The 17,664-nt window shown below is 40.1% G+C and overlaps 1 protein-coding gene across 1 annotated transcript; it reads right to left on the reverse strand.

Annotated features, from left to right (window-relative positions):
- Positions 1-14,219: 14,219 nt before the first annotated feature.
- LOC112323423 (uncharacterized) lies at positions 14,220-15,089 on the reverse strand. Its single transcript, XM_024581623.2, has one exon. The coding sequence runs from the start codon at positions 15,063-15,065 to the stop codon at positions 14,220-14,222; it is 846 nt and encodes a 281-aa protein (XP_024437391.2). The 5' UTR covers positions 15,066-15,089.
- Between the last annotated feature and the right edge of the window lie 2,575 nt (positions 15,090-17,664).

Below are 17,664 nucleotides of genomic sequence, written 5' to 3' on the forward strand. Positions count from 1 at the left end.
GCAACGGAGAAGCAGCTCCGCAGAACCGGCCTCCACCAAGCCACACAGCAGCAGGCACCTCCACCACCGGCAACCGGAACACAGTGCCGCCTACCGACCAGCAGCCATCCTTCCTCCTACCAACGACACGAAGCGGAGAGGGAGACAAAAACTCACAGAAGAACAGATCTGCAGCGAAGCAGATCTAAAGAAGAGAGAGAGGCAGATCCGAAAACAGTGAAAGAAGATTAAAACAGCTTGTTGTTGCGTTTTGTTCCTTTTGCAGGTGACAAAGGTTGCCAACGTCGGTGCAGGAAGGGAAAGGGAGAAGAAGCTGAGAATTTCCATTCAGTTTGCGGCAGCACGTGGACCCACGCGCCGCCACCGGTGGGGGCGCGTGGGAAGACGCGCCGCCACTATTCATCCCGTTCCAGAAGGACTTCCCTGCAATTCCTGGAGTTTTTAGGGGCGTTTTTGTAATTTTTAAATTGTTTAATGTAATTTTTTGTGTTTAGTTTTGAATTTTTATAATTTGTAATGTGGATGTCAAAAAGAAAAGGAAAAGAAAAAAGAAAAAATATAGTGAAAGTGTATGTGTGTGTTTGTATGTTTTTTTTAATGGATGTTTTTATTTATGATAAAATTGCAAAGATTAAAGAAGAATTTAATATTTTGATTTGCTCACGGTCAAGAATTATTAACTTATACGTAAGTTGTATTTCTAATATCAGATGAAAAAAAAACAATTATTAAAACTTCTTTAAACATATCAAATTCACGAAGCAGCTTACCTCTGGTAGGGTGCGTTAGGGGTGCTAATACCTTCCCTAACCACAACCAGTCCCTTACCCGTGAATCTCTGACAAGACCAGTACATCCGGTTTCCTAGTAGCCTTCAATAAATTACTAGGTGGCAACTCCCAACGAACCAATCAAATCAAACGACAACGAAAAAATCGCCAGCCGACACCGCGCGGATTTTCTGACGTGCGACAGATTGGCGACTCCGCTGGGGAAGGTACTGTTTCTAACAATATTGGACTAAGCTTTGTGTATTTGATGTGTTTAAGTTTTTGTAGTTTTGTCTTGTTCTATTTTTGTTTTATCCATGCATTTTTAGAATTGTTTCATGCATCACTTGTATTTATTTTTGTAAGCACACACAAGCTTTTAGGTTAGGTGGGGAATTAGCGATCTGCCCTATGACTATTGGTCAGGGTTCAGATGCGTGAAACACCCATATCTGAGTGCCTGCTTGGTAATGGTGGGCATACCTGCCTTAACTATTCCTTGCAACGCCCCCATACTGTCTTTACGAAGAACATCACTGGGCAGATATGAGACCCGTTTGAGACCAGGTAGAAAACCTACCCATGTTCACATAGTGAATAGAACCTGTCCTTAGGTTGTATGTGCTATTTTTATTTGCATCAGGACAAACCCTTCTTGAAGCATCTTGAACTCAAGACTTGTGGGTGACACAATGGCCGTGACTTAGAAAATTTTCATTGTAGAGTTTGTGCAAGAATCATGATTCATGTTTCATTATACAAGAGTTATGACCATATGTCACCCCTCGAAGGGCGAGTTCATCATATAAATTACATATTCATACATTTGTCATGCATGCACCGGGATGAAAAGTAGGTCCCTTACGAGTCTACAACACTTGACTTTGAACAAAAAACATGGAAGATGAAGAGTGTGCTCGCCGAAAAGTCCATTTTTAAGAAGAGTTGGAGTTTCTGAAGATAAGTTTGACTCACCTCTAGCTTACTCGAGTAAATACTGAAAAATAACTCTAGGGAAGCTTCCTTCCAATTGACCTGTTATCTTTGTTCAAAACCTAACAACGACTCAGCCCGAAGAAATTGGGGGCAAACATGGTCAAGAGCCTCAACATAATCCGAAGGGGAATTGCACCACCGTTGTAGAATGGAGATTGTTCTTGTTCTGCCAAAAAAAATAACTACCTCTTTTCGATCATGCCTGCAAAACTTCCTTGATTTTTATTTTTTTTTGTTTCAACCTGTTCCAGTTTTTGTTGGTAATTTGGCTCAAAATTCCACAAGACTTTCCCTGTCCAATGAGCCTTTCTTGTTAATAAGATCATGTGTTTTCCTGTATTCATGACATACCTTCATTTTTGTTATGGTTTCATGCAAATAATACATTGAGCATAACCTTTAAACATGAAACCATTGCGCCGAAAATCTTTTGGTGTGTTTCCCTTTTCTTCCTAAATTATGCATGATCTCGAATATTCACAAGGATTTTTAGGAATTCAAAGTTAAGTACAAAACAGAAATCATATTGGTGTTTGTTGAAACAAACAAGTTCTGGAAATTCGGGTGATTCCTTAGAAAGGTAACCATACACATAGAAAACCCGAAAAAAAAAGAAAAAGAAAACACCATGAAGTGACTCCAAAGCTGAGTTTTATTTGAATGAATAATGAGAAATCACGTTGCATACCGTATGAAGGCAAGGCTTACCGATCCTAAATGCATGAGTTTGAAATGAAGAAAGGTCATCTTTGATAATCTTTTCACGAGGCTAAAATATATCATTTGCAGTCCCCTTTTGAGCCTAATGCTTTTCTTGAGATAAATAACCTTGGCTACGATCACACCCTACACTGAGGGCAAGTGCAAGAGACAAAAAAAAAAACCTCAATGATTGAAAGCGCCCAAACAACACTGGAGAGCATAAAAGAAAATTCTCAATCATCAAAAGTGCCCAAACAAAGCTGGGGGGCATGAAGAAAAATCCAAAGGATCCAAAAATTTTGAGCAAAAAACCTAATACAACGATGCTCAAAATCAAATGAAGAAACAAAAAAGAGAAAGAGTCCAAGCCCAACACTAGGGGGCACGATAGACCATTTTGGAAAGACATTCCAAAGACAAAAGGTCAGCAAACAAGCACAAGTGATCCTTAGTCTTGAAATCCCTTAAACACCTTTTGAGCTTGTAAATATCCTTTTTCTTCATAACCAATAGCCCAAGCCTACATTACGTGCCTAATCAAGCCCTTTCTGATCAAAGGCAAGCAATCTGGATCGGTAGGCAGTGCTTTCTCATGCGAACCAAATCATTATTCATGCAAATAAAATAAATGCTTTGAAAAACGGTTCTCAATAACCCTCAAATTGAAATTTAAACCTTTCATGACCAACTAGATGTCACTTCGTGTTTTTCATATTTTCGTCAAAAGCAAAATAAAAAAAAAAGTTTTCATCACATCTGAAAACCTCTCCATAGGAATCACTTGAATTTCTTCAGAATGAGTTCGCTTTGAATCGATGTCAAAATGACGCGTGAAAAGTTGAACGCGTTCGAAAGACCTTTGAAAATTTAAATTCTTTTTAGACGACGCTGAAAATGCTAAAAACGATGCAAATATATTAAAAAATGTATTTTTTTGGATTTTCAATGTTTTTTTTGCTATTTTTGGATTTTTCTGAAAATTTTCTGAAACATGGATCAAAAATTGGGTAGCAACAGATGCCCCCTCTTTACAATGCTTACGAAGCAAAACTCCTCATTGGTTTACATAGTAAGCCTTGTAAAGAAAAACTTATCTTTCTGTCTGTTTAACTTGCTCAATATCCACTCATCTAAAGACCTTGCTTTTTTTTTTAGTTCTCTCTTCCTTCTCTTTTCTTCCTCTTCTTTCTTTTTTTTTTTTTTCTTTCTCTCACTCTTTTTTTTCGTTAACTTGAGATCCCATCTGGCGATCTCCTTTTCCAAAAACAAAGAATATGTGTAGCTCGGTCAACCTGAAATCTCATATGGAGATTCCCTTTAACCAAAGCCACATGAGATCCCATCTGGTGACCTCATTCAACTGGAACTAAAAAAATATGTGGAGCTCGGTCAACCTGAAACCCCATCTGGCGATTTCCTTAAACCAAAGCCACCTGAAATCCCATCTGGCGACCTCATTCAACTGGAACTGAAAAAATATGTGTAGCTCGGTCAACTTGAAATCCCATCTGGCGATTCCCTTTAACCAAAGCTGCATGAGATCCCATCTGGCGACCTCTTTCAACTGGAACTAAAAAAATATATGTAGCTCGATCAACCTGAAATCCCATCTGGCGATTCCCTTTAACCAGAGCCACCTGAGATCCCATCTGGCGACCTCATTCAACTGGAAATAAAAAAAGTGTGTAACTCGGTCAACCTGAAATCCCATCTGGCGATTCCCTTTAACCAAAGTTACCTGAGATCCCATCTGGCGACCTCATTAAATTGGAACTAAAAAATATGTGTAGCTCGGTCAACCTGAAATCCCATCTGGCGATTCCCTTTAACCAAAGCTACATGAGATCCCATCTGGCGACCTCATTAAATCGGAACTAAAAAATATGTGTAGCTCGGTCAACCTGAAATCCCATCTGGCGATTCCCTTTAACCAAAGCTACATGAGATCCCATCTGGCGACCTTATTAAATCGGAACTAAAAAATGTGTGTAGCTCGGTCAACCTGAAATCCCATCTGGCGATTCCCTTTAACCAAAGCTACATGAGATCCCATCTGGCGACCTTATTAAATCGGAACTAAAAAATATGTGTAGCTCTGTCAACCTGAAATCCCATCTAGCGATTCCCTTTAACCAAAGCTACATGAGATCCCATCTGGCGACCTCATTAAACCAAAACCAAAAAATGTTGCGTAACTCGGTCAACCTGAAATCCCATCTGGCGATTTCCTTTAACCAAAGCTACATGAGATCCCATCTGGCGACCTCATTAAACCAAAACCAAAACATATACGTAAAAAGTGGTCTACTGTAATGGGTGACCTACTCAGGTGGAAAAAATATGAAAAGCGGTCTCGTTGTGATGGGTGACCTACCTAGATGGAAAAAATGTGAAGTGCGGTCTCATTGTAATGGGTGACCTACCCAAAGAAGGAGGAAAGAGTGGTCTTATTGTAATGGGTGACCTACCCAAGTGGAAGAATGGCCTCATTGTAATGGGTGACCTACCCAAGTAAATAAAACATGGAGAATTGGTCGCGTTGTAATGGGTGACCTACCCAGAAAAATGTTGGCGAGGGCTCAAAGGCGCACTCAAAAGGAGGTAGGGTTATAAAACGCACTACCTGATAAGTGAGGGCTCAACGGCGCACTCGAAAAGAGGTAGGGTTATAAAACGCACTACCTGAGAAGTGAGGGCTCAACGGCGCACTCGAAATGAGGTAGGGTTAGAAAACGCACTACCCGAGATGTGAAGGCTCAAAGGCGCACTCAAAAGGAAATGAGGGCTCAAAGGCGCACTCAAAATGAGGTAGGGTTAGAAAACGCATTACCCGAATGGTGGTGGCTCAAAGGCGCACTCGGAATGAGGTAGGGTTCGAAAACGCACTACCCAAGAGATGGTGGCTCAAACGTGCATCTCGAAATGAGGTGTTTAGAAAACGCACTACCTGAGAAATAATGTTGAAACACCGATCTGACAATGTTGAAAGCAATGCATTATGATTGATATGCATGTATACTTACCTGAGAAATATAGGTCCCTATTTCTTCATGGTGTCTTTCTTTTCTCAAAAGTTGGAATGTTGGCAGTGAACTTCGATGGCTTTTTCGCTATTGCTTACTCGAGTCATATCTTGTGATCTTGACCTCTAAGAAGGACTAGATGTCATTATACTTCTTTGTCCTCCGCCCTTTATCTTAAGGGTTGCCAATTTTGCCCGGTATTTTTCTTAGAAAGGGAATCATGGAGCCAGCCTTACCATGCATTTTTCGATTGCCCCCAAGCTTGATCATGCCCTCAAGTGTTCAAATTGGGTTTAGGGATGAGGCTATGTGAAGGAAGGTTTGGCCAGGAGTTGTTTTCATGCAGAAATTTTGGAATTTCAAAGCTATTCCAGACACAGAATTCATTTTGACATTGATTCAAAGCAAACTCTTTCTGAAGAAATTCAAGTGATTCCTATGGAGAGGTTTCCAGAAGTGATGAAAACTTTTTGTTTTGCTTTTGGTGAAAAATATGAGGTGACATTTGGTTGGTCAAAAAAGTTTAAGATTTAATTTGAGAGTTACCGAGAAGCGGTCTTCAAAGCATTCATTTTATTTGCATGAATAATGATTTTGTTTCGCATGAGAAAGCACTGCCTACCGATCCAGATTGCTCGCCTTTGATCAGAAAGGGCTTGATTAGGCACGTAATGTAGGCTTGGGCTATTGGTTATGAAGAAAAGGATATTTGTAGGCTCAAAAAGTGTTTAAGGGATTTCAAGACTAAGGATCACTTGTGCTTGTTTGTTGACCTTTTTTCATTTGATTGTCTTTCCAAAATTGTCTACCGTGCCCCCCAGTGTTGGGCTTAGGCTCTTTCTCTTTGTTTTTGTTTTCTTCATTTGATTTTGAGCATCATTGCATTGGTTTCTTTTTAGCTCAAAATTTTTGGATCCTTTGGATTTTTCTTCATGCCCCCATCTTTGTTTGGGTACCTTTGATGATTAAGAATTTTCTTTGATGCCTCCTAGTGTTGCTTGGGCACTTTCAATCATTAAGGTTTTTTCTATGTCATCGCACTTGCCCCCAGTGTGGGGTGCGATCCTAGCCAAGGTTATTTATCTCAAGAAAAACATTAGGCTTAAAAGGGGACTGCAAATGATATATTTTAGCCTCGTGAAAAGATTATCAAAGATGGCCTTTCTTCATTTCAAACTCATGCATTTAGGATCGGTAAACCTTGCTTTCATGCGGTATGCAACATGACTTCTCATTATTCATTCAAATAAAACTTAGCTTTTGGAGTCACTTCATAGTGTTTTTTGTTTTTTTGTTTTTTTTTTCTAGGTGTATGGTTACCTTTCCAAGGAATCACCTGAATTTCCAGAACTCGTTTGTTTCGGACAAATATCAACATGATTTCTGTTTTTGTACTAAACTTTGAATTCCCAAAAATCCTTGTGTGCGGTCATGCATAGTTTTGGAAGAAAGGGGAAACATACCTAAATATTCTTGGTGTAATGGTTTCATGCTTAAAGGTTATGTTTAACACATAATCTTATTAACAAGAAAGGCTCATTTGACAGTGAAAGTCTTATGAAATTTTGAGCCACATTACCAACAAAAACTGGAACAGGTTGAAACAACATCAAGAAGTTTTGCAGGCATGATCAAACAGAGGTAGTTTTTTTTTTTTTTTTGCAGAACAAGAATAGGCTCCATTATGCACCGGTGGTGCAATTCCCTTTCGGTCAGCCTTCCTACCAAAGCTTTTGCAGAAATACAAGATTGTGTCGAGGCTCTTGACCACGATTGCCCCCAATTTATTCGGGTTGAGTTGTTGTTAAGTTTTGAACAAAGATGATAGGTCGATTGGAAGGAAACTTCCCTAGAGTTATTTTTCAGCATTTGCTCGAGTAAGCTAGAGGCGAGTCACACTTGTCGTTAGAGACTCCAACTTTTCTTGAAAATGGACGTTACGACGAGCACAATCTTCATCTTCTATGTTTTTTGCTCAAAGTCGGGTATTGTAGACTCGTAGGGGACCTACTTTTCATTCTGGTGCATGCATGAAAAATGTATGAACATGTAATCTATATGATTAACTCGCCCTTCGAGGGGTGACATATGGTCGTAACTCTTGTATGATGAAACAAGAATCATGATTCTTGCCCAAACTCTACAATGAAAATTTTCTGAGTGATGGCCATTGGGTCACCCACAAGTCTTGAGTTCAAGATGCTTCAAGAAGGGTTTTTCCTGATGCAAATAAAAAAAAATAGCACATACAACCTAAGGACAGGTTTTATTCATTATGTGAACATAGGTAGGTTTTCTACCTGGTCTCGAAAGGGTCTCATATCTGCCTAGTGACGTTCTTCGTAAAGACAGTATGGAGGCGTTGCAAGGAATAGTTAAGACACGTATGCCCACCATTACCAAGCAGGCACTCAGATATGAGTTGGGTGTTTCACGCATCTGAACCCTGACCAATAGTCATAGGGCAGATCGCTAATTCCCCACCTAACCTAAAAGCTTGTGTGTTTACAAAAATAAATACAAGTGATGCATGAAACAATTCTAAAAATGCATGGATAAAACAAAAATAGAACAAGACAAAACTACAAAAACTTAAACACGTCAAATACACAAAGCTTAGTCCAATATTGTTAGAAACAGTACCTTCCCCAGTGGAGTCGCCATTCTGTCGCACGTCAGAAAATCCGCGCGGCGTCGGCTGGCGATCTTTTCGTTGTCGTTTGGTTTGCTTGAATTGGTTCGTTGGAGTCGCCACCTAGTAATTGATTGCGGGCTACTAGGAAACCGAATGTACTGGTCTTGTCAGAGATTCGCGGGTAAGGGACTGGTTGTGGTTAGGGAAGGTATTAGCACCCCTAACGCACCCTACCTGAGGTAAGCTGCTTCGCGAATTTGATGTGTTTAAAGAAGTTTTAATAATTATTTTTTCATCGGATATTAGAAATACAACTTACGTATAAGTTAATAATTGTTGACCGTGATCCAATCAAAATATTAAATTCTTCTTTAATCTTTGCAATTTTATCATAAAAATATATATATAAAAATAAAACAAATACAAACACACACATTCACTTTTACTATATTTGTTTCTTTTCTTTTCTTTTCTTTTTTCCTTTTTTTGCTTCCATATTTACAAAATACAAATTACAAAAACTCAAATCTAAACAAATATTACATTAAACAATTTAGAAATTACAAAATAACCCCTCAAAACTCCATAACAGTGCTGGGAAGCCCTTCTGGAACAGCATGAACAGTGGCGGCGTGTCTTCCCACGCGCCGCCGGAAAAAAAAGGCAGCGGGGGAGCTCCTCCCTTCTTCCTCGCCGACGGTGACTGCTACCTCTACCTGCAACAAGAAACGCAAAAAAGGGCCACAAACAGTTGATTTTAGATTTGTCTTTCTTTGTTTTTTTAGATCTGCATTTCTCCCTTCTCCTTCTTCGGATCTGCTTCACTGCGGGTCAGCTGTTATGGGTTTCATCTTCTTCTCCTCTGCTTCGGGTGGCAGATCGGGCGGTGCTGCAGCGTCTCAGTCGCAGTAGAAGGCTGGCCGGCGAGAGGAGATTGAGAGGGTGTCTTGGCTGGCGGCAGTGACTACTGCTGGCGGAAGAAGGCGGACCGATTTGGGTCTGTGAGCGCCACTGTGTTCGGGCTGGTCTGGGTCGCTTATGGTGGAGACCGGTGGCAGTGCTGAGGTGCAGCGGCGGATGACTTCTGTTAATGAAGAAAGAGAACAAGCCGATTTGGGGAGGAGAAGGAAATGCAAGGAGATCGTTTGGTGAAGGGGAGAAGGCTGTGTTTGGGAGAAGATGTTGGAGGTGAGGGCTATGTGTTGATGGCTGTCAAGAGGGAGACGAGGACGATGGAGATGGTGGAACTGAGGGGGAAAATGTGGGGGTCTGATATGGCCGGGGGGTCCTTGGCTCTCTGGTTTTGGGAGAGCAAAAGCCAAGGACCCCGGGGGGCGCGGCTGGTCTAGGTTCCTTTTTTCAAATGGGGGCGCCGACTTCGGGTTAAGGAGAAGAAAGGGTTATGATTTTTAGGGTTTTTTGTGGTTTAGGATTTATTTGTGATTCCCTCTATTGTGCAAAATTGCCCCCTCCTCTTTGTGTGTGTTGAAGACCAGTATTTATAGGCAAAAATGTTGCTAGGTTTTCAAACTTGGTCCCTCAACTTCCCTTTTTTTTGTAAATTTGATTTTTCTTAATTTTTTTGTATTTTTTAAAAACGAGCAATATCAATGTCGACTTAATGAGGAAAATCAATAATTTTAAAAATAACGCGTGAAAAGTTGAACGCGTTTGAAAGACCTTTGAAAATTTAAATTCTTTTTAGACAACGCTGAAAATGCTAAAAACGATGCAAATATATTAAAAAAACGTATTTTTTTTTATTTTCAATGTTTTTTTTTGCTATTTTTGGATTTTTCTGAAATTTTTTTGAAACATGGGTCAAAAATTGGGTAGCAACACATCACATCTAAAAACCTCTCCATAGGAATCACATGAATTTCTTCAGAATGAGTTCGCTTTGAATCGATGTCAAAATGATTTCTGTGTCTGGAATAGCTTTGGAATTCCAAAAATTCTGCATGAAAAAAAAAAACTCCTTGTCAAACCTTCCTTCACATAGCCTCATACCCAAACCTGAATTGAACACTTGGGGGCATGATCAAGCTGGGGAGCAATATATATATATATATATATATATATATATATATATATCTGGTAAGGCTGGCTCCATGATTCCCTTTCTAAGACTATCGGGAAAAATTGACAACTCTTGAGATCAAGGGTAGAGGACAAAGAAGTATGATGACATCAAATCTTTCCTAGAGGTCAAGATCACAAGATGTGACTCGAGTAAGCAAGAGCGAAAAAGTCATCGAAGTTTACTACCAACACTTCAACTTTTGAGAAAAGAAAGACACCATGAAGAAATGGGGACCTATATTTCTCATGTGCGTGTTCATGCATATTGATCATAATGCTTTGTTTTCAACATTGTCATATCGGTGTTTCATCATCACTTTTTGGGGTAGCGCGTTTTCTAACCCTACCTCGTTTTGAGTGCGCCTTTGAGCCCTCATTTCCTTTTGAGTGCACCTTTGAGCCTTCACATCTCGGGTAGTGCGTTTTCTAACCCTACCTCATTTCGAGTGCACCGTTGAGCCCTCAATTCTCAGGTAGTGCGTTTTATAACCCTACCTCCTTTTGAGTGCGCCTTTGAGCCCTCGCCAACATTTTTCTGGGTAGGTCACCCATTACAACGCGACCAATTCTCCATGTTTTATTTACTTGGGTAGGTCACCCATTACAATGAGGTCATTCTTCCACTTGGGTAGGTCACCCATTACAATGAGACCACTCTTTCCTTCTTCTTTGGGTAGGTCACCCATTACAATGAGACCATCATTCTTTTTCTGGGTAGGTCACCCATTACAACGCGACCAATTCTCCATGTTTTATTTACTTGGGTAGGTCACCCATTACAATGAGGTCATTCTTCCACTTGGGTAGGTCACCCATTACAATGAGACCACTCTTTCCTTCTTCTTTGGGTAGGTCACCCATTACAATGAGACCAACATTCTTTTTCTGGGTAGGTCACCCATTACAACGCGACCAATTCTCCATGTTTTTTATCTGGGTAGGTCACCCATTACAATGAGGTCATTCTTCCACTTGGGTAGGTCACCCATTACAATGAGACCGCACTTCATATTTTTTCTATCTGGGTAGGTCACCCATCACAACGAGATCGCTTTTCATATTTTTTCCACCTGGGTAGGTCACCCATTACAATAGACCACTTTTTACACATTTTTGGTTTTGGTTTAATGAGGTCGCCAGATGGGATCTCATGTAGCTTTGGTTAAAGGAAATCGCCAGATGGGATTTCAGGTTGACCGAGTTACGCATATTTTTTGGTTTTGGTTTAATGAGGTCGCCAAATAGGATCTCATGTAGCTTTGGTTAAAGGAAATCGCCAGATGGGATTTCAGGTTGATCGAGTTACGCACATTTTTTGGTTTTGGTTTAATGAGGTCGCCAGATGGGATCTCATGTAGCTTTGGTTAAAGGGAATCGCCAGATGGGATTTCAGGTTGACCGAGCTACACATATTTTTTAGTTCCAGTTTAATGAGGTCGCCAGATGGGATCTCAGGTGGCTTTGGTTAAAGGGAATCGCCAGATGGGATTTCAGGTTGACCGAGCTATACAAATTTTTTAGTTCCAGTTGAATGAGGTCGCCAGATGGGATCTCAGGTAGCTTTGGTTAAAGGGAATCGCCAGATGGGATTTCAGGTTGACCGAGCTCCACATATTTTTTTTAGTTCCAGTTGAATGAGGTCGCCAGATGGGATCTCATGTGGCTTTGGTTAAAGGGAATCTCCATATGGGATTTCAGGTTGACCGAGCTACACACATCCTTTGTTTTTGGTAAAGGAGATCGCCAGATGGGATCTCAAGTTAACGAAAAAAAAACAGAGAGAGAGAAAGAAAGAAAGAAAGAAAGAAAGAAGAGGAAGAAAAGAGAAGGAAGAGAGAACAAAAAAAAAAGAAAAAAAAGAGCAAGGTCTTTAGATGAGTGGATATTGAGCAAGTTAAACAGACAGAAAGACAAGTTTTTCTTTACAAAGCTTACTATGCAAAACATTGAGGAGTTTTGCTTCGTAAGCATTGTAAAGAGGGGGCATCTGTTGCTACCCAATTTTTGACCCATGTTTTGATATTTTTTCAGAAAAATCCAAAAATAGAGAAAAACATTGAAAATCCAAAAAAATACCTTTTTTTATATATTTGCATCATTTTAGATTTTTTAGCATCGTCTCAAAAAAATTTAAATTTTCAAAGATCATAGGAACGCGTTCGACTTTTAACGCGTTATTTTTAAAAATCATCAATTTTCCTCACGCGAGACGATGTTGATAAGAAAAATCCAAAAAAATAAGAAAAAATCAAAATTTACAAAAAAAGAAGTTGAGGGACCAATTTTGAGGCCCAAGCAACATTTTGCCTATAAATAGTAGCATTCAACACACACAAAGGGGGGGGTAATTTTGCAAAATAGAGAAAAACCACAAAAAACCCTAAACCACAAAAATCCTAAAAACAACACTTCTTTCTCCTCCCTACCCGGGCAGCCGCTCACAGCCCCCGTAAAAAATTTCAGAGAGAACAGGGGCGGCCGGAAGCCTCCTTTTCCCTGCTCACAAAGGCCGGCCGCCCCCCCCCCCCCCGCTTCACTTTCAAACCCCATTTCCAATCATCTTCTCCAAGCCGCCGCTCCCTTGGAAAACAAAACCATCACCGCCCCCCCCCCCCCCGCTTCACTTTCAAACCCCATTTCCAATCATCTTCTCCAAGCCGCCGCTCCCTTGGAAAACAAAACCATCACCGAACACCCTCCTCCCTTGCTCTCTGCCAAGACAAACCAGACCAGCCTCCCCTCACAAATCAGCCTCCACCGTAGCCCCATCTTCCTCTCCCCTCTCAGCCGGTTCCACTCTCTCCATCGTCCGCTGACAGCCTCTCCAACCGCCGCCTCCCGTGGCCTTGGGAAAGCCAATCGGAGAGAAACCCCCACAGACCCAGCAGCGCCGTCCACACTCCCTCGGCCAGCTACCAACAACAACGGAGAAGCAGCTCCGCAGAACCGGCCTCCACCAAGCCACACAGCAGCAGGCACCTCCACCACCGACAACTGGAACACGGCGCCGCCTACCGACCAGCAGCCATCCTTCCTCCTACCAATGACACGAAGCGGAGAGGGAGACAAAAACTTACAGAAGAACAGATCTGCAGCGAAGCAGATCTAAAGAAGAGAGAGAGTCAGATCCGAAAACAGTGAAAGAAGATTAAAATAGCTTGTTGTTGCGTTTTGTTCCTTTTGCAGGTGACAGAGGTTGCCAACGTCGGTGCAGGAAGGGAAAGGGAGAAGAAGCTGAGAATTTCCGTCCAGTTTGCGACGGCGCGTGGGAAGACGCGCCACCACTGTTCATCCCGTTCCAGAAGGACTTCCCTGCAATTCCTGGAGTTTTTAGGGGCTATTTTTGTAATTTTTAAATTGTTTAATGTAATTTTTTGTGTTTAGTTTTGAATTTTTATAATTTGTAATGTGGATGTCAAAAAGAAAAGGAAAAGAAAAAAGAAAAAATATAGTGAAAGTGTATGTGTGTTTGTATGTTTTTTTTTATGGATGTTTTTATTTATGATAAAATTGCAAAGATTAAAGAAGAATTTAATATTTTGATTTGCTCACGGTCAAGAATTATTAACTTATACGTAAGTTGTATTTCTAATATCCGATGAAAAAAAAACAATTATTAAAACTTCTTTAAACATATCAAATTCACGAAGCAGCTTACCTCAGGTAGGGTGCGTTAGGGGTGCTAATACCTTCCCTAACCACAACCAGTCCCTTACCCGTGAATCTCTGACAAGACCAGTACATCCGGTTTCCTAGTAGCCTTCAATAAATTACTAGGTGGCGACTCCCAACGAACCAATCAAATCAAACGACAATGAAAAAATCACCAACCGACGCCGCGCGGATTTTCTGACGTGCGACACTCTTCTTCACCCAATTGTGCTTAACACCAAAGCCAGGAATTTTATCATTATATGATGAACCTCCATTATGTCCCTCAGTATACTTGAACACTTCGTTTAACATTTCCAAACCAGATGGGCAAGGTAAAGGAGGGAGCCTTTCAATTACTCATTTCAAAAACTTATCAGATTGAAATCTATATGGGTGGTTCATGGGTAGGAATCGTCGATGACAATCAAAAAATGTAGTTTTCCCTCTATTTTTTAATCTAAAAGCCTTGCTATACTCCATACAATAAGGACAAGACAGATTTCCATGAGTACTCCACCCCGATAACATGCCATATGCTGGAAAGTCACTAATGGTCCACATTAAAGCTGCCCTTAATTGAAAATTTTCCTTTCTGTATACATCATATGTTTCAACACCAACAGACCACAAATTCTTTAACTCATCAATCAAAGGTCTTAGGAAAACATCAAGATTTTTACCCGGATTCTTTGGCCCAGGAATCATCATTGTCAAAAACATGAATGGTCTAGTCATGCACTTCCACGAAGGCAAATTATAAACAGTCACAATTACTGGCCAACAAGAGTATGTATTTGAAGACATGTCAAATGGACAAAACCCATCAGTGCACAACCCTAACCGAATATTTCTCGGATCTGATGCAAAGCTTAAGTGGACACGATTAAACTCCTTCCATGCCTCCCCATCAGATGGGTGCATCATAACCCCATTATCAGAATTATGAAAATGATGCCATGTCATATCTTTGGCATGATATGGAGACATGAACAGTCTCTGAAGCCTTGGTGTCAAGGGAAAGTATCGGAGTTGCTTCTCCGCCTTATTGGAACCTTTACTAGTTGGATTTCTATGTTTGTATCGTGAACTTCCACAAAAATCACAATTTATTTTCATTGCATCTGCCCTATAGTACAACATACAGTAATTAGGACACACATCATATTTCTCATAACCAAGTCCAAGTGGCCGCATAAATTTCATGGCATCATAAAAATTTGAAACCAAATTTTCATCATTAGGCATGCAACTTTTTGTAAAGTCAATAAAATTATTGAAGGCATTCTGAGTCAAATTTAAAGTTGACTTCATATTAAGCAATTGTACACAAGCAAATAATTTGGATTGCTTGGTACACCCATCCCACAATGGCTCCTCCGCAGCTTTCAAAAGCTTAAAAAATTTAGTTGCCTCCGGATTTGGAATTTCCCCTGCTACCACAGGACTAGACACATTATCATTGTAGAATGCATCACCAACCCCCACTGCATCTGTTGTTACTCATTTTTTGACCCCATGTTTGCTGGAAGATTGACAAAAGCAGATGAAAGAAATATTTTTTTCGAAACCCTGTTTGAGCTGTTTTTTGCTCTCTTTATCCTTCCCCTTTGCTGCCAAAATCATCAGGTTTTCTTAGATTGATCAAAAGTCTTCATAATGCCAAATTCATTCCTTTTTTATCTGGTCTTTAAAGTTGAAAAAAATCCCTCAGAATTTGCATAAAAAAAATGGTTCTGCTGTTGTCGCAATTTTTTGTTCCAACTTAGGCTCTGATTCTGACTCGGTTTCGTACGATATCTGACCATCCTAGGTATATTTTGTCACTCATGACATGTTGAAAAATTGACGTACACCTTTATTAGGTCCTAGGGATCATTGTTCTTAGGGCAGATTCTCAGTCAGATTTGGATGTTCGGCATTGTCAAATCAAAACCTTTTTGACCAACAGGATTACTACCAGATTCTGTTCTTTAAAACGATTTTATCTCCCTTCGACTCCTTCATCAAAGTTGTAGTCCTAGACGCGTAGATAAATTTGGGCTATTGAATCGCTTGATTTCGATATTAGAAGCTCAAGATATTCCCATTTGAATATCTAGTGTGAAAGCAGGGATTCCTGCCACAAGAAGGATTTTTTGCCCAAGTTCGCGGGACTGATTCGAAGGATTTTTTTGGACCAAGGACTGAATCGAAATGTGCTAAATTGAGGGATTGAATTGAAGAAGGACATTGAAAGCTGGAGAGGGGGGCTGGATCATCATAAATGACAGGATTTTTACCACACCGAATAAGGAAAATAGGACTTTGCAGTTGCACCCTCCATCTGATTTCTTTCCTTTTTTTTCTCTGCTGTTTTCCTTTCTCATCACGCCTGATTTTTGGAGCTGAAGACCACGTTTTTGTTGCCTCATTTCAAAGGGAGAAGCTGGCCCTATGGAAGGAAAGAAAAGAGCCACACCATCCTCTAACTAGGAAAGAAATCACTGCTGATCACAAAATCAGAATCAAACATTCTGGTTTCCTATTTCTGCTCACCCGAGAATACACCCTAGAGTTAATGTAATATTTGTTTCCTAAATAAAGCTGTGTATAGGTTATATAGAAGCCTCGGCTGCTGACCTAAGAGGGGGGAAAAAGGCAGAAAGAAAGAGCATAAAAAAAGAGGTGAAAACGGAGAGAAAAAGAGCATAAAAAGAGGAGAAAAACGCAAGAGAGGCAGAGTAAAAAAACAACGCAGTAAATAGAGGGAGTTCCTTTCTTGCATTCTGGTGTTATTGTGAGGAAAAAGGAGAGAAAAAAAGACAAGACGGAGAGGGAGATTTGCTGCTAAACCTTGACAGCAACGTTCGCTTGGTTTTCCATTTCATCTTCTGCAGAAAAACGTTGAGACCTGCAGGTATAAGTCTTAACTTTCTCCTCCTTTGCTGCCTTTAAATCTGTTGTGTTGACGTTTTAAAAACCTGTTTTGTCTTTGCTTTGCACATTCGTTTTCAATTTTAGACTACAATGAACGCTTGCCTTTTGTTGTTCCTGACGTTTTAAAAACCTGTTTCTTTTTTCTTCTTTTCTTTCTTTCGCTGGTTCATAAGGAACCGTGGGAGGGGGGGGCTGTTGTTTCTTCATCATCAGCTCCCTTTTCTGTTCGTTTTTTTTGCTTCTTGAGAGATTAGCCGGCCATGGTTTTGTTTTTCCTATATACATGAATAAAGCATGCTTTCCCAGTTTCTGTTTTGTTTCTCTCTGTTGGCGTTGTGAAATGAATAAGGCATTTGGTTTTTAAGGTGAGGAAATAATGGGGTTGTGAGGCACGGACATGGGGGTTTGAATTCAAAATTTCAGTTTTAAAACTGTGGCTCCCTCATGCATACGGGTTTATTCCTTTCCAGTTACAAAATTTTAAGTTGATTTGGCTTTGAAGGGTTTTTGTTACGAATTGTTTCAAGCTTCTTGTAATTCTTATAATATGTATGATAGCTTGCTACTTTCCATTTTGATGTTTACATCTAATTGTGATGTTTGTGTTTTGACAAAAATATAAAAAAATATTTTCTTGTGTGTTGCATACGGCCAATACCCTAACATGTTTTTGAACACTCTTTTTTTTTATACAAAAAATATTGGAAGTTTCGAAAATGTGTTTTCGCATGGATTTCTTAAACACAACAAAAATTATTTTCTTGCATTTCTGGATTTTACAACATGTTTGTAAAACTCCAAAGGGTATTGGCCAATATTCCAAAAAATATAAAACTCTTATTTTTGGGGAAATTCATCTATTATTCACCGCTAATGTTTGGATAAA

The sequence above is a fragment of the Populus trichocarpa genome, chromosome 11 (genome assembly GCF_000002775.5).
Source record: "Populus trichocarpa isolate Nisqually-1 chromosome 11, P.trichocarpa_v4.1, whole genome shotgun sequence".
NCBI classification, from domain to species: Eukaryota; Viridiplantae; Streptophyta; class Magnoliopsida; order Malpighiales; family Salicaceae; genus Populus; species Populus trichocarpa.

Coding starts and splice junctions, on each gene's coding strand:
- LOC112323423 (XM_024581623.2), bottom strand. CDS start 15,065: ATGAAATTTATGCGGCCACTTGGACTTGGTTATGAGAAATATGATGTG.